We start from the raw sequence: 24,859 nt of genomic DNA, 5'->3' as shown, positions 1-24,859 counted from the left end.
AAAAGTGTAATTAAAAAATGTGAGAACTGAATTAATTGTATTGGATAGATGGGATATGTAATGCCAGAACTTCATTCATATTATAATTTATGCCAGTGAAATGTATATATTGTAGATTCAGTAAAGGAAAATACAGGACACGCTGAATTTTTAGTTATTTGATTCAATGCTAAATTGTAATTCAGAACCCTAAGCACCAAAATAACAATAGAATTTCAAAAGTTAAACTGTTTTCAGAAAACTTGTATCTAAACACTTGGATTTATATCCACAGACAGGCATTGCCCTTTCAAAAAAATTATCAAAAGCTTTGAAGTAATGGAGGCTGCTGATCAACATTTTGCCTGTATCTCAGTTATTCCCAATGCCTTGAACTATAATCCCAGAAAGACTTCAAAGTTGATGTCAATTTAAGAAGTTGAAGGGTGGAAAATTTTCCTCTCGATTGGTGGCATTGAAAAATGCCGTTGGTGGCATTCAAAAATGCAGTTGGAAGATTGGTGGCATTGAAAAATGCCACTGTAAGATTATGGGGCAGACATCAATAGATATTGATTATCAATGCCCAAAGGGAAGGAGGAGCTACAATGAGGCAATTGTCAGTAAAGAAAGAAAAACAATAAAATGAAATTACAAGACAATTCATGCATAAAAGATAATAAAGATGAAGCCTAGATAGTATGAAGCAGAGGCACTTACCAATTCAGTTGTGCTGGAAAATTGTAGTGCAACTAGCTAAGTACAGAACCAATAACAAAAGAGCGTACCTTAATATCTTGAGATTAAAAAAATGCAATTGAGGAACCATGCTGCTCTTCTCTGTATGATTCTTCTTCGGAGAGTTGAACCCATCCTCGAACATCTTAGAATGCTGGCAAGATCCCATGTTCGTTAAAGGCACCTCAAACGATCTTTTGTAACATGTGTAGTAAAGAGAAACAATTCATAGTGTTAGACAAATGTTATGGAAGTGGTAAGTGTAGCAATGCATAACAAATTAAACAGTATCTTGCAAACTCAAAATGTCTCTCATTTAATAAATTCTGCTACATTAGATTGAAATACTTGACAATGTGTCATTTAGCCTTCAAAGCTAGAGGAAAACCTTGAATTTTATCTTAATTATTCCCACTGATTCTTCACCGACCTCATTTGCAGATTACATCTCATTGATCCAATTTTAATTATTGACTAAATGGATAAAAAAAAGTTTGCTAGACATCTGGTAAATGGTAATATTGAGTTTCAATCAGCCATATATAATAAATTATAAATCATCTGCAAATTCTGAATAAATCTGACCAACTGAATGCTGCCAGTATACATGTCAGTATTTCCTTTAAATTACCTTGTAAGGTAATTTAAGAACAGGCAAAGACAGTTTCGTAAATGAAAAAATGAAACCATGACTGAAATTTCAACTTAATTTGATTTGATGGCATTGGTAACCTGTATTATCTGGTAAGAAAGGTATTGCAAAACACATTTGAAAAAAAAAATGGCAACATCCATGAAATAGTAGAGATGGGTATGCTTAAATCAGAGGTACCTGCAAACATTCTAATTAGCTGAACGTAGAGTATGAAAAATAATTGTGTAATGCAATCCAAAATATGGCAAGAATCCAGCGGGAACCAGATGGAGGAGTCGCAACAACTCCAAAAACCATCAAAGTTTCATAGAAAAATACAGGCACAGGATGGCTATCGAACAAAGAAAAAATGCCAGAACTTGAACCGATTTGAAATGCAAAGGAATACAGGATAAGAATGACTGGTCTCTCCAACAGCGCAATAATAGATGTCAGTAATCATAGGCAAGATATAATGACCAGATAGAGCCAATGAGCGTGAACAATTTTGACTAACATTCAAGATGTGTTTGGCAACATATGGCAATCATGATTGATGAGGAAGACAGATTCATGAGAGCAGAGGAATACAGAATATAATGGCTCATCAGTTAAACAGCCCAATAACATAACTGGAGGCAAGAGATGATCACTGGATACAAGAAGCAGAAACAATTTCCACAAAAAATCAAGATTTGTTTGGAGACAGAGGACAAAGATTATTGCTGAGGCCAGCAGTTCCATGAGAGCCAAGGTTTAAAATCCATGGACATGACCTCGCAACAGGGATGCAACACAAGATGTCAGTATTGCCTGTCCTGGCAGGACATGAGAAGCTCTCAATTTATTGTCTGCTTATTTAAGGATTTAGTCAGTTCAGTGCAGTCAATATTTTTTAATGTTAGAATTGTAGCCACATGAATCAGAGTAGTACTTATGTATGTGATTAGTTACTCTGATTAATATCAATATCCTATCAGAATTCACACGTGACAAGAATTGCATGATGGGATAGTGTACCATATTACAAAAATAAAATATACAGGAGATAAAAATATAGATATAAGTTCCTTACAGCTAATGAACAAAATAAATAATTCAAGCATTACCTGCAACATTGAGCATCCCCTCATCATCATTCCATGTGTAGAAGCATGGAGGCCTTTTTATAGTTGTGAATCAGATCCTTGCTAACAGCCATAAAGTATCATTTTTGGAACCGTCTTTGAAGCTCCAAAGACTTGCTAAAACCACTTTAAAGCTTATCACGCAGCTGAAGAAATGGATCATTGTCTCACAAAGCTGTTGCCACATCGTTCCATCAGGGTCCACAATAGATAAAATACACACTTCATACTATGAGTACAGAACTATAGAGCGCCTGCAAAAGACCTTTGCAAGCAGAAAATAAAACATCTAATTACTACCTTGAGTTGAACATCCGCTCTGATTCCATGAATCTGGACAAATACTTGGCGGATGTGAGCATGAAACTTGTTGAAAGCCCCTCTATACACAATTCATGCAATTAGTACAAACTAAGAAATTATAATATATTACAAAGAAGAAATTGGAATGTACTACATGAAAATCCAACAGAACTATACAGTGCCTGCAAAAGAGCTTTGTAAACAAAAAAAAGAACATCTAATTAGTACCTTCAGTTGAACATCCATCCTGATTCCATGAATTTTGACAGATACTTCTTAGCGGATGTGCATATGAAACATGTTGAAAGCCCCTTTTGCATCTTTAGTCTTAGTCTTCTTTGAGGCATCAGGAGCCCCAAAAACTTGCCAAAACTTGAGTGTTTCATCTGCTGCAGCTGATGCAACTGTGTACCCATCAGGACTCTGAAGAAGTAAAACAATGGTAAGGGTCATTAGGACAAATTTAAAGGGAAAACATGGATGCATGCATAAGTACTCATAAAAAGCATGAATTTTCATACCTGTGCCATATGAAGAACTCTAGCAGTATGCCCTGTAAGTTCAGTAATTTTCACCATGGAAGGGTATTTCCATAAGGTTAACTGGTTCTGATTTAGCCCATGCGAACTCAATAACTCACGCTCATGTCTATTCCACAACAATGAACAGACCTGGGAATGGGTGTCGACGGTATTCAGGCAGGCACCTGTTTGAGTGTTCCAAAACTTTATAGAACCGTCTGAAGTCCCTCCACCAGATGCCAAAAGATTGTTCTGGAAGGGGCACCATGCCAAGGCCTTGACTGCTGCACAATGTTCATCTAATTGGTGGAAGTATTGAGAGGACGGATTATGGGATGCCATGCTCTTGTCCCAAATGTAGAGTAGATTGTCATTTCCCCCACTTGCAAGTTGTTGGCCGGAAGGAGACCATTTCAATCCACAAACCTCCTGGGTATGTCCTTTGTATGTTTGAACAATGTGGTCACGGATGCGAACATCATGATTGATTATAATCCCATCCAGCCCTCCTGTGGTGAGAATAGGACCATTCCAAGAAAGTGCACCAACACGGTCATGATGACCTTTCAAGGCTCTTAGCTGCAATTGTATCATGTCAAATTTAGAGATTGCCTTTATATTAGAATGAGAAAACCTTGGAAGAGATAAACAGGTTTTATTTACCTTTTTATTAGATTGCGAATCCCATAACTGTACAACAGAATTATTCAACCCAACGGCAATTTGGCTCCCATCGGGTGCCCAACTAACGCTGGTAACGGGACCCTCTTCTTCATCTGCAATCAGAAGCTCAGATATAGAGCTATTAGAAGCATCCCACAAGTATACAGTGTTGTCCAGGGCTATGGACAAAACATTGGTGGAACTCCAATCCAATAGATTCAAGTAATAATCATCCAGAAGGTCGGGCGCATCCAGGGTTCTATCTGCAGACTGCAATCAACATGGATAAGTTAAATTACTAGGTGAAGGAAGAAAGACAAAGGACAATGGTCCTCAGATAGGCATATCCAGTGTACTAATAACAAAAACCCCAAATACAATGTAGTTTATCTGGTGTCAGAAGAGTATATCAATGCTTTTAAAAAACGAAATGGGATCATGGCTCGGTTTGTGAAGAAATACTATGTAGTTCTAACACCATTATGTTAATAACTTTTTTTTAAGAAACTGGAATGGGTGTGGTAGCGAATTCAGCGTAGCAAATGAAAAAGAAAAGGAAAAATCTGTGTAAAACACTCCTCAAGATGGGATAATGTTGCAATGACAAATACGATCAAGGGCTTTGATTCAATAACGAGTAAACATCAATAGAATTCAGGATCTGATTATGGAATGTCTAGCGAAAATGACTATGATTTTTTTTTTTTTTTTTTATGAAATCCAGGCCTTACCTGAGCAATATATCTGCGTGCTCTTCTAGAAATAGGGAGATTAGCCAACACATTTTCTTGTGAAGCTTGGGAAACAGTCGATGATTTTCCATTGAAAGAAAGAATTCTGCAATTGTTGTCAGCAGCACCGGCATTCTTCAATAAAGCGGCTGCCATCTCCTTCTTGTATGCTTTTTTGGAAGGGGAGGGGGAAGGGGAGAGGGCATGGATATCGTTATTGTCCTTTTGCTTTTGCGTGACCATGAATCTAGCTACGTCCAAATCGATGGATCCTCTTGCCGGAATAAATCTATCGCTCTGTGATAGCAAAAACAATAAAACCAAATCCTGATTCAGACTTCCAACTGAATCAGGATAACCTGTTGCCCCACTAGCCACATTTCACTGTAATAAACCTAATTGGGGGAATGGCATGTTTGCAGCATAGAAATTATCTGTAAAAAAAAAGAGAGAATGCATACGCTGTGTTTATTCATTGAAGCACCCTGTTTCTGCAGAGGACGGAGACATCGCTTCTCTGTGGAATGCCTGTTGGAATTCATTGAACTGCAAGACGATTCCATTACTCCTACTCAAGTAAAATAACCAGACAAAACACAATATATGACAAACAATCAATGTGCCTAAATTTAAAGTTGCAAAACAAAAAAAAATCAAAAGTTGCAAAGGAATTTTAATTCTAAAAGCTAGGGTTCCTTAAAGAATGAGGATGTTTGGTTCTGCAAAACCAAAAAAAAAAAACAGTAGTTCCAAATGAATTCCAATTCTAAAAGCTTCGGTTCCTCAAAGTATGAGGACGTCTGGTTCTCCAAAAAGTTAGCGAGCGAGCCCAGTATCAGAAGTCCCTGGTGTCCTCTTGGCGTTCTCCTTGCCCCAGAGCAAAGCTATCTGCACAATCAGACAAACCAGGTCAATTGATGATGGCAGGAGGATGTGAGAAACTGTGAAGACGCTAAATAGTAACTAGTTTTAGGCCAACGGCCATAAAGCCAAACCAGTTTCTTGTTCCGAGCATTATTTGGGTTTCACAAGCCTCGAAACATTCCGCAAATTTTACTATATTAATATTTAATAATAATTTGCTAGGGTAATTATCGTTGGAAACCTTAATGCGTGAGGGTAATATTCCTTTGGAAAACCTATTATTTGCCGGATTTCTTCGTCCAAATTTAGCTATGTCAATGTATGTATCCTTTTATTATTATTAATTAATTAATGTATGTCAATGTATTAATTTAGATTTTATATTGGCTTAATTTTAAATTTATTGAAAATAATTTTTATATTAAAAGATTGAATTAGGTTGGTATTATAGTAAAATATAAAATTATTTTTTATTACAATAAATTAATAACGTAAAACCTAAAGACATTGGATAATACTCTAAATTCGACCATTAAACCATTAACTTTTTAAAATAACTCAAATTTTTTTAAATATAAATAATGAATTAATCAATATTTACAAATGATTATTCTCATTACATATAAAAACCATAATTATGATATATTTTACTATTTTAAAAATAATATAAAATAATATTTATTTAATTATAATTTATTAAAATCTTATATTAACTTATAATATATTGTGGATATATATAAAGATATAGGATAATGTTTAGGGTATGGGCAACAAGGTAGGGGTTTTGCGGTCTTGAGTTTGAGGTCATTGATATAGAATGATTAAAGTTACAAGTCCAAGCATACTTGAGAAAGGTTAGCGCAATCATCTCTCTCCATCTCTCTCTAATCCAAATGAGAGCAAACATGTTAGCAAGAAACATTTTAGGAGGATTTTCTAACAAGGTTTATCTACCATGGTTCTCGTATTCGGATTTTTTCGATAATTTTATTGTGACGAGCTTTTTTCGGAGGCTAGCCATCATGGAAGAACACATTGTGGACTATGGGGCAGATAGCCCTTACCATGTCCAAACATTTTGACCACACCCAAAATATAACTCCAAAATTTTCCATTCTAAGTCTCAAGGGACACTTGTCAATCTCAAGTCTAATCTAGACGAGAATGTTAATAACCCTATTAACTCTAGGAAAAATATTGAGGTGGTGAGCCCTTTGTTTTATACTGAGACAAATCTCCAAATAGACCATGTAGTACATGCATCATTTTTAAGCTTCGAATGCCTTTCTCCACTTCCCCAGGAAATTGAATATCTAGATCCTTCGGAGTAGATTAGGAAGAAGTTCTCCTAGGAGGTCATTCAAAAAGTGGAATCCAAGCAATGGAGGAAAAGGTTCATTCGTGCTAAAAAAACAAAGGTGAAAATGGTGTTAGGGTTAGATGTGTGGATTGAGGAGGTCTTAGACATCTTGGGAAAGACTATAGTGTAGTGTTTCTATGGTAAGATTATCTCGCTAGAATCCCTTAAAATATGGATTGAGGATAATTGGGTTTCTTTAATGGATATGCTTTAGTGGTCCATGTTTTAACTAGAGGATGGGTGTGTTTTCTTCTACATTTAGACTTAGGTGCAAATGACCTTTTAGGTAAAATTCAAAGTTGGGGGCCATTAGGTCTTGTGGTACAAAGATGAAGCATAGACTTTGACTTCTCAAGGGAACCAATTTTCCACAAACAATATGTAAGATTTTGTTGGGGTTCCCTCTAGTGCCTTGGTGAAAATAAATCTTGAGTTCAATAGGAAATAAGATCCACAAATTTGTGGAGTTAGAGCTAAATTTGGACTCAAAAAACGATAGAAGATGGGCATGGACTTAGCTTGAGGTGGACCTACAAGATGGCTTGTTGGAAGAAATAGAATTGGTTTGTGGATGTAACATTGATCCAGGTGGATGTTGGTGGCTACCCACCTATCCCACTTAGACTCCCACAACTGTCTCTTTCAGTTTTTCAGTTTCCGTAATTGTAGCACAATTTATTATTTTTAGCAGTTTTTCGGGTCCTCAACTTCTGGATCCGTTTTGAGGCCCTAAACGACATTTTTTGGGAAATCTGGGAGCAACATGGGTCCATGGATTGATGTTGCTCTTCCCAAAGTTGTAGTGCTCAAATAGATCTTTCTAACGAGCTATTGTACGCATCAAATGAAGATCGGGTGCCAAAGTTACGACCCCGGGAAGTTGATGTAACAACTTACCCAAAATGGTGCCCACAATTTGGTGTTTCATCTTCTAAGATTAGGTTTTGGGATGTTAAGGGTTTTCCATTGTTTCTCAATAATAAATAGGCCTTCGAGCCTCATTGTAACACAGCTCAGAGGGATGTAGCCACCACATCTCTTCTCAGAGATAAGCTACCATCACCCTAGCTGGTTTATTTCCATTTTTGTTTGTAAGCATATTTCAGTATTTTACATTAATGAAGTGAAGTATTATTTCCACTGCATCTCTGTGTTTATGGTTATCTCTGTAATTTGTTGCATTCCTGTTTAAATCCTAATCAGTGGTATCAGAGCAGTCTGCTTTTTCTCTATTTTTCTTTGCATGTCCCCAACGAGGTCGGGATATAAGGAGTTAGGGCTTGAACTGGTCGAACCTTAGCAAGACCAACCTCGCAAATCCCGACAGACTCCCATGGTGGATAGGAAGAAAGATGAGGGGGTGGGAGATCCTATCAAAATCTTGCTCAAAGAAGCCCTTGAGCGACAAAGGAATGCGATGATGGACAACTTTGTGCAGATCCTTCAGCGGCTACCCAGAGGCGATGCATTGGCTTCCAACAGATACTTAGGAAACGCCACGCCCTTTAAGGTACAAGTTAATTTTGAAATCCCCATCTTCGAGGGTTAAATAGACGCAGATGCCGTAGATAAATGGTTAAATCTGCTAGATGGGTATTTTTCTGTTCATGAATTTTTGAGTCGGGAAAATATTATTTTCTCTCTTCTCAAAGCAGACCCCCACGTTAAGGACTGGTAGGGAAACCTATTGCGAGCAGAAGGATGAAAGTATGGGCTCACTATTTTCAGCCGCACCCACTTGGGCTTCATTCCGGGATGCCATCAAGGATCAGTACTACCCTGTCAAAAGCTACGAGGACAAATACATAAAGTGGACCACACTGTGACAGGGAAGGGACCAAGATGTGCTGGAGTTCACAAACATTTTTCATACCCTTCGCACACAGTTGGGCATCAAATATTCTGAGCTGCATTTGGTACTCAAATACCGTGGCTACCTACACAGATACATCCAAGAAGAGATGGAGTTCCTGAACATCTCCTCGCTCAACACGGCGTATCGATACGCTGTCAAAATCGAGCAAAAGTTCAAACAGAAAAAGCGAGTTTTTGGATCTGCAAATCCAAAGACCAAAGGACAAAGCCAAGGCGGGGTGACCCAAGACAACCCGTCGAAACCGCAAGAAAATAACAACACCATGAAGTCGAAGAAGGACATAGGAAAGTGGTGTGAGTTCCACAAGAGCTCCACTCACAACACAAGTAAGTGTCGAATGAAGCAGTCGTTGGTGACCAAGTTGAAGGCTTCAGAATCAGATGCATGTTCTGACCCTGAATTAGAGCCCAGCAAGGGGAATGGGAAAGGGAAGCAGATCATTGATGCGGAGCCCAACATCATTGTTGCCACCGCCAAGATCCAGAAGAATGAGCCTGAAGATCTAGAGGAGGGGGAGTGTCTTTTCCACTCACAGATGTGGGTGAACGGTTCGCCACTGCAATTCATTGTTGACAGTGGGAGCAAAAGAACCTCATTTCAGCAGAGGTCGTTAAGTGGTTGGGCCTACCGATTACACCACACCTGCAGCCATACAGTATCAGGTGGCTTCACCAAGGACGAGATCTCCGAGTTCACCAGCAGTGCCGCCTTCCCTACAGCATCAAACCCTTCACAAATGAGGTATTGTGTGATGTTACACCTCTGGATGTTTGTGATGTATTATTAGGCCAGCCATACTTGTGGAGGCAACATGTTGTGTATGAGTCAAGGCCTCGTGCTATCATTATTTCTTTTTGTAATTCATTATACAGGATACCAGAGGTAGCCCCACCTACCGCCACCTCTTTGATCACTGCGAAGAAATGCAGCAAGCTCATCTCCCAGACTAGGAAATTCATTTTCTGTTTGGTTTTCTCCCAAAGTAAGGGGAATATCGTCACCACATCCATGACCCCCGTGAAGGATTCCCACATGCAGTAGCAGCAGCAAAGGGATACAGTCATGATAGAACACAGGAAAAACTTCTCCTCACCCACAAGGGTACCACACAAGCTTCAGGTGGGCAACAAAGTCTGGTTGCATATGCAGAAAGAACACCTCACAAGAGCCCATCAGAATCTCCGACCACGCCGACATGGTCCTTACACCATTACCAAGGCTGTGGGAAATAATGCTTTGGAGCACAAAATTCCTCCATTCCTTCACCTGCACCAAGTGTTCAATGTGTACCACCCTTGACCATGCTTCCGACCATTACTGGACACATCCAAGATTACAGAACAGCTCACTAGGGACCAAGTTCAGCAGAATGAGGAACTCAACACAATGGGGACCATTGCTTCCTAAGGGGGGAGGAATGATCTAGGTGGATGTTGGTGGCCACCCACCTATCCCACTTGGACCCCCACAATTGTCTCTTTCAATTTTTCAGTTTCCGTAATTGTAGCACAATATACTATTTTTAGTAGTTTTTCGGTTCCTGAACTTTCGGAACCGTTTTGAGGCCCTAAACAACGTTTTTTGGGAAATCTAGGAGCAACATGGGTCCATGGACTGATGTTTCTCTTCCCAAAGTTGTAGTGCTTGGATAGATCTTTCTAATGAGCTATTGTACACGTCAAACGAAGATCGGGTGCCAAAGTTACGACCCCGGGAAGTTGATGTACCAACTTACCCAAAACGGGGCCCACAATTTGGCGTTTCATCTTCTAGGGTTAGGTTTTGGGATGTTAAGGGTTTTCCATTGTTTCTCAACAATAAATAGACCTTCGAGCCTCATTGTAACACAGTTCAGAGGGATGTAGCTGCCACATCTCTTCTCAGAGATAAGCTACAATCGCCCTAGCTGGTTTATTTCCATTTTTGTTTGTAAGCATATTTCAATATTTTACATTAATGAAGTGAAGTATTATTTCCATTGCATCTCTGTGTTTATGGTTATCTCTGTAATTTGTTGCGTTCCTATTTAAATCCGGATCAAATACCCCCAAGATGACCCCGTGTAGATGTTTGTAGATACTTTTATTAGGTTGGTGGACTAGGTTGTGTTGACTGTAAGTGCCCATGTATTTGTATGTGCATATTTTTTTTTCGGGTGTTTATGCCTATGTTTATATGTCTTGAAGCTAGAATGCTTGTTTGATTAAGGCCAAAGAGCTTTTATGTTAAAATGCTAGTGAGCCTAGCCATGAATATATGTAATCACACCCATGTTATAATAAAATACAGCATGGATGCAAAACACCAGATGAAAAGAGTATGGGGGGATATGACTCCATAGTAAGAAAGGCGAGGGTGTGGAACTATGACATGGTTTGTAAGCCATGTCAATAATATTATATTCCAAAAGTGACTTTATGGACATAACCAAAAGTTTATAAAAAAGGGCATGTATAAGCCTATGTCATACCTTGGTTTTCTATCCTAAGTCCATAAGTGAATGAATAAGGCTATGGCAGTTCCCATGTGGTGAGGGTGAGCTCCTTGGTGACATTTGGAAAAATGACTTCATTCATACATAAGTCATGTTTTCCATGATTGTGGGGTTTCATTCCATAGTTTTGGTCATCATTCAAACATCATCCAAACAACCATTCTCCTTGGTACTTCCCTAGTTTTGTTGAGACTAGTTGAGTATGATCTTAGATATGCATTGAAGCTTATGACCTATGTAAACTATTGGGAGTTTCTCATTGGAATATGTGGGAAATTTTTCTTTCTCATCTTGGGAAAGGATGGAGCTTGGAGGGGGAACTTGTTGGGTAAGATTTCCTAGTGTGAGGCTTGAGGGGTTCCTAGAAGATCCTTGAGGGTAGTTGGAACTCCTAGAGTTACCGTTCTTTTAGACTTCCCAAATGGACTATGCTAGAAGCCCAAAAAGTGTATAGCCTAAAGGATTACAGTTGTTTTCCTCTGAGATAATTCTAGGTTAGGTAACTATGCCAGAGCATCTAAAATGTTTTGTTGTTTTTAATTTATGGAGGACCAATGTTTTAAGCTTATGTAAACATGTACTACATCCTAAATTATCTTAATACAATGAAAGGCCTGATTCTTTACCTCTAAACAGTAATTTAGATTTAAGAAGATTTGGAAGGAACAATTCTAAGAAACTACAACTTTTAAATATTCAAACAGAATATTTAAAATTATCATAAGAAAAAGATGCTAGCAAACTATGTTCACTGCCCAACAAAATGCATTTAAGTTTATGAAGAAGTGACAATTAATTAATGTAGAGGAGTTAATTTAGACAGATAATCTAATAAACTAATCTCTGTAATATGTTATAACTTCACAAGGGATTTAAGATAGACTAATATTTAGTTATATCTTACCTAGATTTCTTCAATAGAAATAAATACATGCAGAAACAACAAAATGAAATGAATAACTTAAGAAGAACTCACAAATATGACAAGTTGTTTGAAGCAAATCTAGAATCGTTTTATTGATATCGGACAACTTTAGATACATGTAATTCTGCTCAACAAAACTTATCCCAAGGGTTCAACCCTTCATAATTCGATTTTGGAAATATTTATATAATTTTTTCCCAAAATATCTAGACTTAAATATCTAGATTTGTTTGAAAAATATCTAAAATTGTTTTTTATAAAAATAGTGCAAAAACATAGGGAAATAAAACTATTGAAGTTGTTGTCGCTGCTTTCGAGGATTCTGGTGCTGGTTTGGGTTGATTAATCTGTTACTCTGCTGCTGATAATTGTTGATGACTACTGACTCATTTACTCTAGTAAATTACATAATTCTTCCCACCTTTCTTCATCTGGAATTGTATATTTGACTAATTTTTTGAACGTTTCATCCACCTTAGTGTATTTTTTGAAAGTTGGTTTAACAAAAAAAAATGATTTATCTCATGCTTGATGAGTAAATCATAACTAAGGCCTTCCATAAAATCTTCACGTGTGATTGTACCTTTAATCTTTGAAAATATGGATTTATCCTTGGCAATTGAATATAATTTCTTTTGATATTCTTCTAAATTAATCAATTTATCTCCAATTCCCTTTAATCTATGCAGTCCTTTTCGATGTAACGCAGAGAATTTTCAGTGAAACCTCTGGATACTTGATTCGAGGTCATGGCACTTGTTTTCTAGTTGCAGCATCAAATTTTTCTTAGTTAGAATCCTTCTCACTTCCAAAATAGTTTATGTCCTATCCACTATGTTATATTCTTCCAGTTCATCTTTGGTTTTGGAATTCATAACCCTTATTAATACATTTTCTTTTCTTGGTTTTAAACCCAAGTCCTTCTTCAAATCTGCTATTACTTCTTGGGCTCTGTGCACTAGTTCATCTTGCTCAAAGATGATCTCAATTGAAGGCCATATATCAATGATGGCCTCATTTATTTCTATCCAGATACGTTTCTTAGCCTATGTAATGGTGTCAGCTATGATAGATTAGCTTTCTAAGAATTCAATTATTTGCGTAAGCTTATGTGTCTTCTGCAACTCAACTAAATATACATTATCAACCTTTATTTTTTTCTCTTGCAAATTATGAAGATGACTTCTCAGTTTCTCAATTTCTTGTCCCTTAATTGATAAATCTTCTATTGCTTTTGCAAGGTCTGTTGTTGAATCAATAGATTGAGTTTCCACTCCTGAATTCGTTTTGATGTAGATGTTGTTATTGTTGTAGTTGTAACTGGCATTGTTGTCACTGGAACTGCTGAAAGAACAACATTTTATTCGCAGGTTCCATGTTGTTCCTTTTCCTTTAAAAGACTTTCAATTTTAGTTTCCATTTTTTCTATTTGTGCATTCTGTTCAATTATGATTTTGAAAATGTTATCCTTCTCTTTTTCTAGATGTCCTATTTCTTTAGTATGTGGCTCTTCTGTAGAAGGAAGCTTAAGTTGTTTTCTCAAAGTAGTTATGTTTGCATTCTTTCTCTTGATTACCTCTTATGTTGCTTTCACATTGGTGGGATCATATCCCAGCTTTATCACTAAATCCTTTAAAGATTTGATCCTTGTATCTTTAGCTAAGGAAGATATTTTTTCTAACTTCAACTGAGATTGAATATTTTCTAATGATTCTTGAAGCTTAGATGTTGTCATAGCTGAACTTGTGAGAGGAATATATCATCTTACCAGATTGTTCATGTAAATCAATCTCGTCAATAGGATAAATTAAGTTTGCATCAAAAGAAAACACTGATTTAGTGTAATCATTTGCATTTCTAGGATGAGTGATTTTGGGTTTCAGGAAGGCCATTTGAATCTTTACCTTCTCAGTGTCGAAGGCAGAAAGTAGCCTATGTTGTAACTTTGATGTTTTCTTCCAAAACTATAAATAAGGGAAGCTTTCAAAGCCTCATTCCTCTTCTTAATTTCCTTGTAAAATGTAAATATGCTTTGTTCTCTCTGAGTCTGATGTGATTCTCATGTCTGAGATGATAATACATCTAGACTAGCTGAATACATATGGGATCCTACAGTCATTTCTTCTCTTCTAGAAGATGATGGCACAAATGGGTCTGTCATGACAATTGGGCACTGTTGTGTAGTATCTTCTTGTTGTGTTTCACTTGTATTATTTGTCTTCTGCCTCTTACTATATATTTTGAATTCCTTGGCTGAAATTTCTATCACCATAGGGGAAGCACTGTCCCTTGGCCTTTTGTCTTGCTTTTCTTCTGGTACAGGAGTCTGTGATGTTGTAGATGATATAACTTGCTCTTTCGCCTCCTAAAGTGTATCCCCCCACCATTCATCTTGGTTCATGTATTGTTCTATCTCAGGCCTAGGAGTGTGAGCATATGGGGTAGTGTTTTTTCTCTACCCTTAATTTTGAAATCACTCCTAGGGGATCATATGACCAGGTGAAACTAAGTTTGAAATTCATATGTTTCAAAAGAGTTTATGCTTCCTTCCTTGCTGATCTAGCATTGCAAATAAAAGGCCCTACTTGAGTTTTGATTTTAAATTGAGCCTTCTTCTTCGCTGCTACAAAATGAAGCTGATCCATGTTAATCATCTACCTGATATATTCCAATGCAAAAATCCAGATAAGGACAAACTTAGGTAATCTATATGGAGGTAGTTCAAATCCATATATCCTAATCTTTGTATAATTTTGGTATAGATACCAATCTCTTATTTTGGTTTGTTCACTAAGATGTAGAATTTTTCTAATCTTTGGCCCAATCCTTGGTTCTACATCAATGTTTAATAAACAAGAAACAACATATAGAAACTTATCCACAAAGTCATTGAATGTGAATTCAATGGTGTTCTTCCTCACCAAGGAAGTCCAATGGATTACTGATTGTGGATCTCCTTGGTTTTCCATCTTCTGTAAGGGAAAATAAAACCTCTCTAACTGATAAAACATGAACAAATATACTAAGACAGAATCGTATTTGAACACTCCTTCTATAGAGAACTTCATGAACTGATCATGAATTGATTCTGCTAAGAATTCACTATAAATGAAGATAAGAGATGACTTTTCATTAACTAAGAAATCTAACAAGAAACCTATAAGGACCTCATCGACCCACTGATTGGAATAATAACCTAACAGACATCAGACAATGGATATTATCTGCTTGGTCATTTATGGAAACATAGATGATTGATATTGTGGATTGGTTTTATGCAATTGGACATTTTCTAGTAGAAAGGTTTCAAAAATCTTGGCTCTTTGGGGAAAATCAAGATGTTTATAGATATCCATGAGGGATTCTTGAGAAAATGGATGGAAGGGTTTAGGGTTTTGAGTCTGTAACATTTGTCAATTAATTGATTCAACAGTAATTGTAAAAAGAGCTTCATTGTTTTGGGAAACCATTGCTCTTTGACTGGGAACATACTTAACATGACACCATGAAATGAATTCTGGGAAATGATGGGTTTGTGGAATGATATACTGAGGTAAAGATGAGTGTCAAAGGTTTAATTCATCACTTAAGTCTAAAAATTTATGTTTTAACCAATTGTGGAGTTCATAAAGATCAAACTTGCAGTTGGTTTCAGAAACTTTATAGAGTCGGTCCACTAATGGCTAATGGTCTAAGTTGATAGTGGGAGGAAGCATGGGGTTTTCTGAAGTTTTCGATTTCTTCTTTGAAGACATGACTGAAAGAAAAGGAGTGAGAAGCATATGTAATTACCCGGAGATGAACGATTCCCTTGTTGACTGATAGGTGGAATGGTCTCTTGAGTTTCACTGGTTACTTTGGCGTTTGTTCGGCTTGGTAACTCGTAGCAATTGTTCAATTTATGACTTAGCAGAGGAGAGAGAGAAAATACAAGCAACCAATAATATTCAACAAAACATAAAAAATGTTTTTAATGAGTTTAAATGGTTCTATCACAAATTATACGTCAAATGGGCATGCGGGACATTAATGTGTAACGAGAAATTTTAAAACGGGAGTATGGTTGGCGAATAAGGAGTTGATAGATGGCAGAATGGGGATTTTTATTTAAAACTATCGAGAGCGGGTGTAACGGCTTTATGGATGGGAGAGAGTGGATTTCGGAGGCGGTAGGAGGCGGTTTATGGTTTTGGAGCAAGGGGGTGTAGAGTGAACGTGAGAGGGGCATGTGGTGGAGGCGGTATGAGGGATGACCGCTTTTCGCAACCCCCTCATTGATTAAACTTCATATGGGCTAAGGGGATGCGGAGTAGTCTAAGAGCCATTGATCTCTTAGCATTGCAAATCATATCCGTCAGAATTTTATTACATTTAACAAAAACGACAAACATTCTTATCGTTTGTCTAGTTACAAAATAAACTCTTTTTTTGTTTAATTTAATCACATTTAAGATTTAATCAAACCTGATTAATTATTGAAAAACGACATTTTAAATAGCGCGTTGCATTTTGGGATATATATATATATATATATATATATATATATATATATATATATTATCCCTTTTTCACAATATCTATATATATATTTTTTATAAAAACATCTAACTTATCAAAACAATCAATGTTACAACATCGACTCCAATTGGGGACTGCTTCCTCCTATAGGATGCAGAGAACATGCAGATCCAAGTGCCTTCTTCTCAGGCTAATGGAGTCTTTGTTGAAAAACAACCATACTTTCAGGAAAATGGAACAAACCGGTAATGTACAAATGATGAATGACCGAAGAAATCTTAGTACTGGATATAGTGTTTCAAATATTTTCCATTCACAGACAATGAAGAATATTTCCCTTCTAAGTTTTGCAAAACAAAAGTATTGTTGCCTTTAACCTCTGCAATGGTAAAAGGTCCAAACCATAGATTATCAAACTTTCCATGCTTTCCTTTGTCTTCTCTTCTAGCATCCCATTTTAGTACTAAATCTCCTTCTTTGAAATCTCTTTCTCTAGCCTTTCTGTCAAACAAGCTTTTCATTTTGTTATGATATTTTCGAAACTTATATTGGACTTCATATTTGTGTTCATTAAGTTCTATAATCTGATTGATTCTCCTAGAAAAATCATCGTATTCTTCATTTTCTTCTTGTAAGAATTTCATGACAGGAAAATCTAGTTGTGTAGGAAAAATGGCCTCAATGCCATAAACAAGCTGAAAAGGTGATTTTCCTGTTGATCTCTTTGGTGAAATTATATTTGCCCAAACTGCATACTTAAGATGGTTGTCCCAATTTCTCTTATGATCTGCAAGTACCTTTTTAATGACTTTGACTAGACTTTTGTTTGAAGACTCTGCCAATCCATTTCCTTGAGGATAATAAGGGTTAGAATGATGTAGTAGAATTTGATATTTTTGGAAAAACTCAATCATTTTAATACTACTGAATGCTAGTGAATTGTCTGTAACTATCTGTTGGGGACATCCAAATCTAGATAGTATGTTTTCTTCAATGAATTTAATGGCAACAGTATCAGTAGCATTCCTGACTCGTATAGCTTCTACCCATTTTGTAAAATAATCTGTGGCAGTTAAAATCCATTTATGTCGATTGTTGGATGTTGGATGAATATCTCCAATAAAATATAATCTCCACTATAGGAAATGTGCTTCAAATAGGACTGGAACCAGAGGGAGTGCTGCTAATCTTTGCTTTCTAGAAAGAATTTGACATGGTATGCAGCTTCAAACCTTTACTCCTACTTGTGCAAATAATTTTGGGCAATAAAACCCAACTCTTAAAATCTTGTATGGTGTTGCTCTCCAAACATAATGACCACCACAGATACCTGTATGAAACTGATTTATAACTCCTTTTGTCTCACTTTTTGTTAAGCATAACAAAAGGATGTTTAGTGGATCCTTCCAATATGGATTTGCATTGATGATGCAATATTTTATGGCCTTTAACTTGAGTGTTTTGCATTGATTCTTTGTGAATCCAGGTGGATACTCAAAATCACAAAGAAAATGCACAATATCAGTGTATCATTCTAAAAGAAGAAATTTCTCATCAATGTGGAGTGGAAGAGGAATTGATTCAGCTAAAGATGAAGGTTCTTGTGGATTCTTCTTTGTTGATATTTGAGAAGGTTCTTGTGGATTCTTCTGTGATGATATTTAAGAAGGTTCTTATGGATTCTTCTCTGTTGATATTTGAGAAGGTTCTTGTAGATTCTTCTCTGTTGATATTTGAGAAGGTTCTTGTGGATTCTTCTTTGCTAATATTTGCATCACAGAATTTATCCCCAAAACTTTACAATTGGATTCAGCTAAAAGTTTGGCTAAACCCTGACCCTTTATCAACTTTGTAGATTTGATAATAAGATCAAATTATAATATCTTAGTGATCCATATTCAACAATCTGTATTAGGCTATGATAATACAATTTTAACAACATTGTTTGGAACATATGAAATAATCGAAGAATGAAGGATATAGAATCTAAAAGCTTTCAAGGCTTCAACTAAGGCATAAGCTTGTTTTTCAATAATGTCATATTTCAACTCAACATCTCTCATGACTTTACTGAAAAAGGCAATAGGCTGATCATCTCCATTTTCATTCTTTTGCAAAAGGACAATAGCTAGGGTGTTTTCAGAAGCAAAATAGAAAATACTAAAAAGTTTAGAATAGTTTAGACAAGCTAATACTGGGGCTTCAGAAATAGATTTCTTGATTTGGGTAAAAGAAAATCTTGCTTGAGCTTCCCACTTGACTTCATGGTCTTTTCTCAGCATATCAATAATATCCTTAACTATTTCATCATAGTTTGGTATAAATCTCCTTAAGAAGTTGATTTTCCCGAGAAAAGCTTGAACTTCCTTTTTATTCCTTGGTAGTGAAAGTGCTTGTATGGTTGAAACTCACTTTGGGTCAATGACTTCTCCTTCCTTTGAAATAATATGACCAAGTAATTTTACTTCTTTTATTGCAATCAAGGACTTCTTCAGATTTAGTGATATCTCGAACTTCCTGCACCTGTCAAAAACCTTTCTCAAGTGATTTAAATGTTTTTTATCAGAACTTGAAAATACAGTTAGATCATCTAGATAAATGACAACAAATTTATTAATCTTACCAACAAATGCTAAATCCATAGCTCTTTGGAAAGTAGCTCCAACATTTGTTAGTCCAAAAGGCATCCTTGCATACATGAATGTACCCCAAGGAGTTGTGAATGTTGTCTTCTTTCTATCTTCTAGGCTCACCATTATATGATTGTATCCAGAAAAACCATCTAACATAGAAATTCTATTAGAACTTGAAACTTTTGAAGTAATTGATCCATCTTGGGTAATGGACAATTGTCCTTTAAGGATGATTTGTTTAAGTTCCTGAAATCCACACACAATCTGATTTCACCATTTTTCTTTCTTACTGAAACCAAATTTGCTATCCAATCAGAATATCTTAAGGGAACTATGATTTTGGCATCTAGTAGATTTTTAAGTTCTTTTTCAATTGTGGGGAGCAAGAATGGATTTATTTTCCTTAACTTTTGCTTAAAAGGTTTAGCTTCTGGTTTTAGAGGAATTTTATGTTCAATGAGTGTTGTATCATATGTTTTTAGCTCATCATAAGACCAAGCAAAAACATCTTTGTAATTTTTAAGGAGACTTAGATATTTATCTTTTGTTTCCTTTGGTAATGATGCAAGGTTTTTAATATTTCTGATTTCTTCTTAAGTTCCAATATTGCATTCTTCTATATCTTCTTGAGGTGAATCTGATAATAAGCTTTTAGGAACATCATTGTGGTCAAATAATTTTTCAAGAGGAACTAAGCCCTTTGGGATGAAATTGTTGGGTAGCTAAATGATGTTATGATCAACCATTTTTTATTTTAATTGTGAAGTTTCATTTTCCTTATTCAACTCTTTATCTTCAAGTTGTTGTTCTTCAATTTGTAAGGCTGAAAATTCATCAATTACTTGCAAAAACAAGTTTAAATGTTCACCATCTTCAAATATTTGCCAATATTTAATATTATGAGGAATTGAGGGTTTGTATTTTACCTGAATATGATATTGTAGCTCCATTTGATAGGGAATTTTAAAAGAACTAGTTGAAACAGCTAAAGAGTCTGCACGAATATTCTCATTTCTTGGAATAGCAGTGATGTTAAATGCCTGAAAGAAATTATCCACTGAATCCCATACCTCATTTATGTAAGATCTAAGTTTGGGGTGTTTTGTTTGACAAATATTCCTTACTTGTTTAACAATGAGTTCTGAGTCACTCAATACACTTAGATTTTGCACTTTAAGACTTTTGGCTAATTCCAATCCTAGAAGTAAAGCTTCATATTCTGCTACGTGATGTTTGAGTTATGTTCTCTTTATCTTGTGAAATAAGTACAATACCAACTCCAACTACTTCTTTTGAAAAGGCTCCATCAAACTATAGTTTCCAAATATCAGTTTTTATAGCCTTAGGTTTATCCACAATCTGTTGAATGCTAAGCTGAGTGTTTTATAAGTTATTTGATGATAGTGTGAAACATCCAAAATCTTGATCAACTGCATAAATTGAATGATTTCTTGCTTGACCATCTCTACAAATAGTATTAATGAATCTAACCTCCCTGTATAATATAAGTTGTTCACCTGCATATGCAGGAATAGTAGCATAAAACATGCCCATTTGCAGACTTCCTCCTAATTTGGCACAACATGATCTAGATAATAACATACCAAATTTAGGGATGCCGATGATATTGGTCTTCCAATCGACCTACTCCCTCTTTGGTCCGATCTATCTTCCTCTCTCCAGCAGGGAGGCATCCAGCGATCCACCAATGATGACCACCTGATCTGGTCCCTTCCTTTCTCTGTCTCACATGCAAATGTAAAGGACATTTACTCTGATCTCATTTCTGCAAACATTTCATCCAATCGGCGCTTTCCAGTCTTCTGGTGGAAGCTTGGATGCCCCCTCAAGGTTATCTTATTCTCCTGGTTGGTGCTCTTCAACAAGAATTTAACTTGGGACTCCTTGAGGAGGCGGTCATGGCACGGCCCCAGTAGATGTGCTCTCTGCAATATGGAAGAGGAGACAAACTACCACCTCTTCTTCAAATGCTCTGTCTCACAACAAATCTGGTATGACCTTGCTCAGTTTTTCTCTTTTCAACATCTTAACTTCATCTCTGTGGATGCAGCGTTTGCCTGGTGGGGGCGCCAAAAGACTCTCCGGCCCATTCTTCCCATGATCCGGATTTAAATAGGAACGCAACAAATTACAGAGATAACCATATACACAAAGATGCAGCGGAAATAATACTTCATTTCATTAATGGAAAAATACTGAAATATGCTTACAACCAGAAATGGAAATAAACCAGCTAGGGCGATGGTAGCTTATCTCTGAGAAGAGATGTGATGGCTACATGCCTCTGAACTGTGTTACAATGAGGCTCGAAGGCCTATTTATTGTTGAGAAACAATGGAAAACCCTTAACATTCCAAAAAACTAACCCTAGGAGATGAAACGCCAAACTGTGGGCCCCGTTTGGGGTAAATTGGTACATCAACTTCCCGGGGTCGTAACTTTGGCATATGATCTCCGTTTGACGCATACAATAGCTCGTTAGAAAGATCTATCCGAGTACTATCATTGTTGGAACGGGAAACAGCCATCCATTCCATGGACCCATGTTGCCCCCGGATTCTCCAAAAAACGTCGTTTAGGGCCTCAAAACGGCTCCGGAAGTTCAGGACCCAAAAAACTACTAAAAATAGTAAGTTGTGCTACAATTAAGGAAACTGAAAATGCTGAGAAAGACAATGGTGGGGGTCCAGGTGGACTTGGCAGGTGGCCACCAATATCCACCTGGATCATCCCATCACCATCTGGTCTCTTTGGAGTGTTAAAGCCCAGGTTGTTCCCTATGACTCCCAAGGGAATACGGCCGGGGTAACCACTAACCAATCTTTGGGTTACAGTTCCTAGCCTAACTGCAACCAGAGAGGGCTCTCTCTTTATGATTTGTCTCTGTTATGAAGGTATTTTAGGCTAGCTATTATGCTCAGGTTTTGTTTGTGTTTTGGTTGAGGGATCTCTTTCAGGTCTTATGATGTAATACTTTGATGGTGAGTTTCCATTGGGCAATGGAGTCTAGGTGCTGTGAGATGGTCTTATATGTTGAGTAGTGTTCTAACTGCAAGGCCTATTGTGTATTTAACAGACAAATTTAAACTTGAGTGATGATATGTGTCAACCAGCAGAAATCTGTTAAGAATTTTCTGTTATGTTGGTGAAATGAAAATGAACGCAGAGCACAGGAGCAAAGTATGAATTCCTGTGACAGTGGTCAATGTGAAAGATGTATTCTGAAAGTGCAGCAGCTTAAGAATCACACTTTATATAGATTACACCTGAAGAAAACATTTATAAACAACACAGATTGAACTCAGGGTGCTCAGTGAGCAAATCCTGGGAGTTATTCTTTTTCTCTGTTGCTTAATATCGGAAATCAGATAGCGTATATGGATTTATAACAAAACAAACTAAACATGGAGAAAGTTACAGAGACTTATTGCATGGTAAGATACGCAGGGATCCAGCAGTCATGAACAGGCACAGAACATCTTCAACACATCAAGCATCCACGAAATTCCATTGCTTCCTTTATTAACTTTCAGAAAACAATTACAGCATAAGAGACTCTTCAGGAGAAATTCACAACAACCCTTGCAATCTTGTGCCAAGGGGACTTTATAGAAATGCGTATACAAAATATCTCAGGCATTGAGTCATCTGAGAGAGAGAAAATATCTTCAGTAGTGTTCAGAAAGTAGGCAAGAAGTTATTACAATGTTAAATGCAGCGTAAATGCCCTTTATGTCTGTCAGAGGATTGTCTTGACTTTTAAGAGCCACTAAGTCGGTTGCATTACTCTGTATTAATTCTGGAGGTACGCATTTACTTTTGCCTGCGCAGTGAGTTTTCGGGTTTGCCAGCTGTGGTTCCCTTTTTTCTGCTTTGTTGGCCTCTACATCCGCTGAGTTGGCTCAGCTTTGATTTTATGATGCCTGTTGACTTTGTTGACTGTTCTTTTCATCAAAATTTGTAGAAAAAACAGAAGTTGGTGTATGACTTACTGTTTACAAAATTCTCTGAATTGCATCTGTCCACCATTCCTGTGTAGGGAGCTGATGCTTGAGGATGGCCTCCATTGTCTCTTCAGCTTCTGTGTATTTGAAAAAAGTTGGGGCTACATCAAACAAGTGATTAATTTCATTCATTATAAAAAGTAGATTTTCTATCTTACTATAGAAAATCTGTCCTGTAATAGGCCCTGTGTCTTCTGAAGTGCTGGCCTTCTCATTGACCTGTGCTGAGGCAAAAACATTTACTCTTTTAGCATACTGTTCATGGGTGAATAATTTCCCTCCGCTGTTCAGTAAGCTAGGGAGTCCTCTACTCTGCAACACTTGAAACTTCTCCATGAACTTATTTACCTCTGTCTGCATATCCTGGGTTCTCCTGTCCAATGTCTGCACTAGACTTCTAAGAGTAAGAACCCTCTTGATCATTTGAATAGTCTCAGTTCTATTTGTGATTCCAATGGTGGCCAACTGAGAGCTTGTTTTGTGATTGAGCACATTGATCATTCTTGTAGCAACTTCAGGCATATTTCCCAATAAGGCCCTTGATGTTCGGATTTCTCTCTGTGCCTTTGGAATGAGCTCTAGTTGCTCATGGATTGTCTCGATGTATGGCCATTGGTTGTTGATGGATTTACCAATATTGGACCATATCATTGCTCTGATCTCTGCTATGATTTTATCTAGCTTGAGCTCATTCTCAAGCTCCTTGATCCTGTCTTTAAGAGCTTTGATTTCCTTGGCCTTTTCTCCCACCTCTCTCTTTGTCTTATCATGCCTTTCATTTACCTTGGCCAGCTTTTCCTTAGTTTCATTCAGCTCTGTCATCTGGGCTTCCAAAATTTGTATTTCATTCTTTAACTTCTGCATATCTAGGCTCTGATCTGTGCTGATGGGTGCTGCTGAAGTAGATGTGGCTGTTTGTTCAGCCTGCTGAGGTGGAGGCACCGTAGCAGGAACAGTCTCCTCAAGATTGATGACTTGAGGAGGAGGCTGAGATGTCTGCCCTTCTTGTGCTTGTTTTGATGATGCTTGTAGAGGTGCTTGTGTAGCTTCATATTGCCCCAATTTTTCTTGTGCCTTCACAAGCTCTTTGTAAATGGAAATTAGCAGGTCAGTAGAATCCTGCTCATACCTGTGCTTAGCTACCTCATCGGTCTGTGGATGGATAGTGGCTGGAATTTTGATCTTCTTTCTCAGTGCAGCCATGTCAGCATCTCTAAGTTTCAGGATCTCTTGTATCCCTTTGATGTCATTGGGATTGTGCCCAATTTCTACAATGATTTCCTCCAGGGCTCTTATCCTGTTGTCTTTGGCCTGAGAAGAGGCCCTCTCCAGTTCTAGCTGGGAAGCTGTGGCATTCAGACTGCTGGTTAGTTTGTAATTATCCAAAGTCTTGTCGGCCAATGAAGCATACACCATTTCTCCAGTTTGCTTATGCAGCTCAATTTTGTCCATAGGGTGTATGTCTTTG

At 37.1% G+C, this 24,859-nt stretch overlaps 1 protein-coding gene across 1 annotated transcript; it reads right to left on the bottom strand.

The window, feature by feature from the left end:
- Window positions 1-549: 549 nt before the first annotated feature.
- LOC149228986 (cell division cycle 20.2, cofactor of APC complex-like) lies at window positions 550-5,732 on the bottom strand. Its single transcript, XM_089378437.1, has 8 exons — window positions 5,158-5,732; window positions 4,697-4,993; window positions 3,966-4,235; window positions 3,303-3,881; window positions 3,010-3,204; window positions 2,779-2,860; window positions 2,461-2,653; window positions 550-911 (listed from the first exon to the last, which is right to left on the bottom strand). The coding sequence occupies exons 1-5, from the start codon at window positions 5,257-5,259 to the stop codon at window positions 3,058-3,060; spliced, it is 1,395 nt and encodes a 464-aa protein (XP_089234563.1). The 5' UTR covers window positions 5,260-5,732; the 3' UTR covers window positions 550-911; window positions 2,461-2,653; window positions 2,779-2,860; window positions 3,010-3,057.
- Window positions 5,733-24,859: the final 19,127 nt, after the last annotated feature.

The sequence above is a fragment of the Pinus tabuliformis genome, chromosome J (assembly GCF_031772625.1).
Source record: "Pinus tabuliformis cultivar Carrire ecotype Pingquan chromosome J, CPIR1, whole genome shotgun sequence".
Taxonomy (NCBI): domain Eukaryota; kingdom Viridiplantae; phylum Streptophyta; class Pinopsida; order Pinales; family Pinaceae; genus Pinus; species Pinus tabuliformis.
The sequence above is the reverse complement of the archived record's forward strand: the minus strand, read 5'-3'. Positions and strand labels throughout refer to the sequence as shown.

Coding starts and splice junctions, on each gene's coding strand:
- LOC149228986 (XM_089378437.1), bottom strand. CDS start 5,259: ATGGAATCGTCTTGCAGTTCAATGAATTCCAACAGGCATTCCACAGAG. Junction 4,994..5,157: donor CTTCAATGAATAAACACAGC/GTATGCATTCTC, acceptor TTGCTATCACAG/AGCGATAGATTTATTCCGGC. Junction 3,882..3,965: donor ATTCGCAATCTAATAAAAAG/GTAAATAAAACC, acceptor ATACAATTGCAG/CTAAGAGCCTTGAAAGGTCA.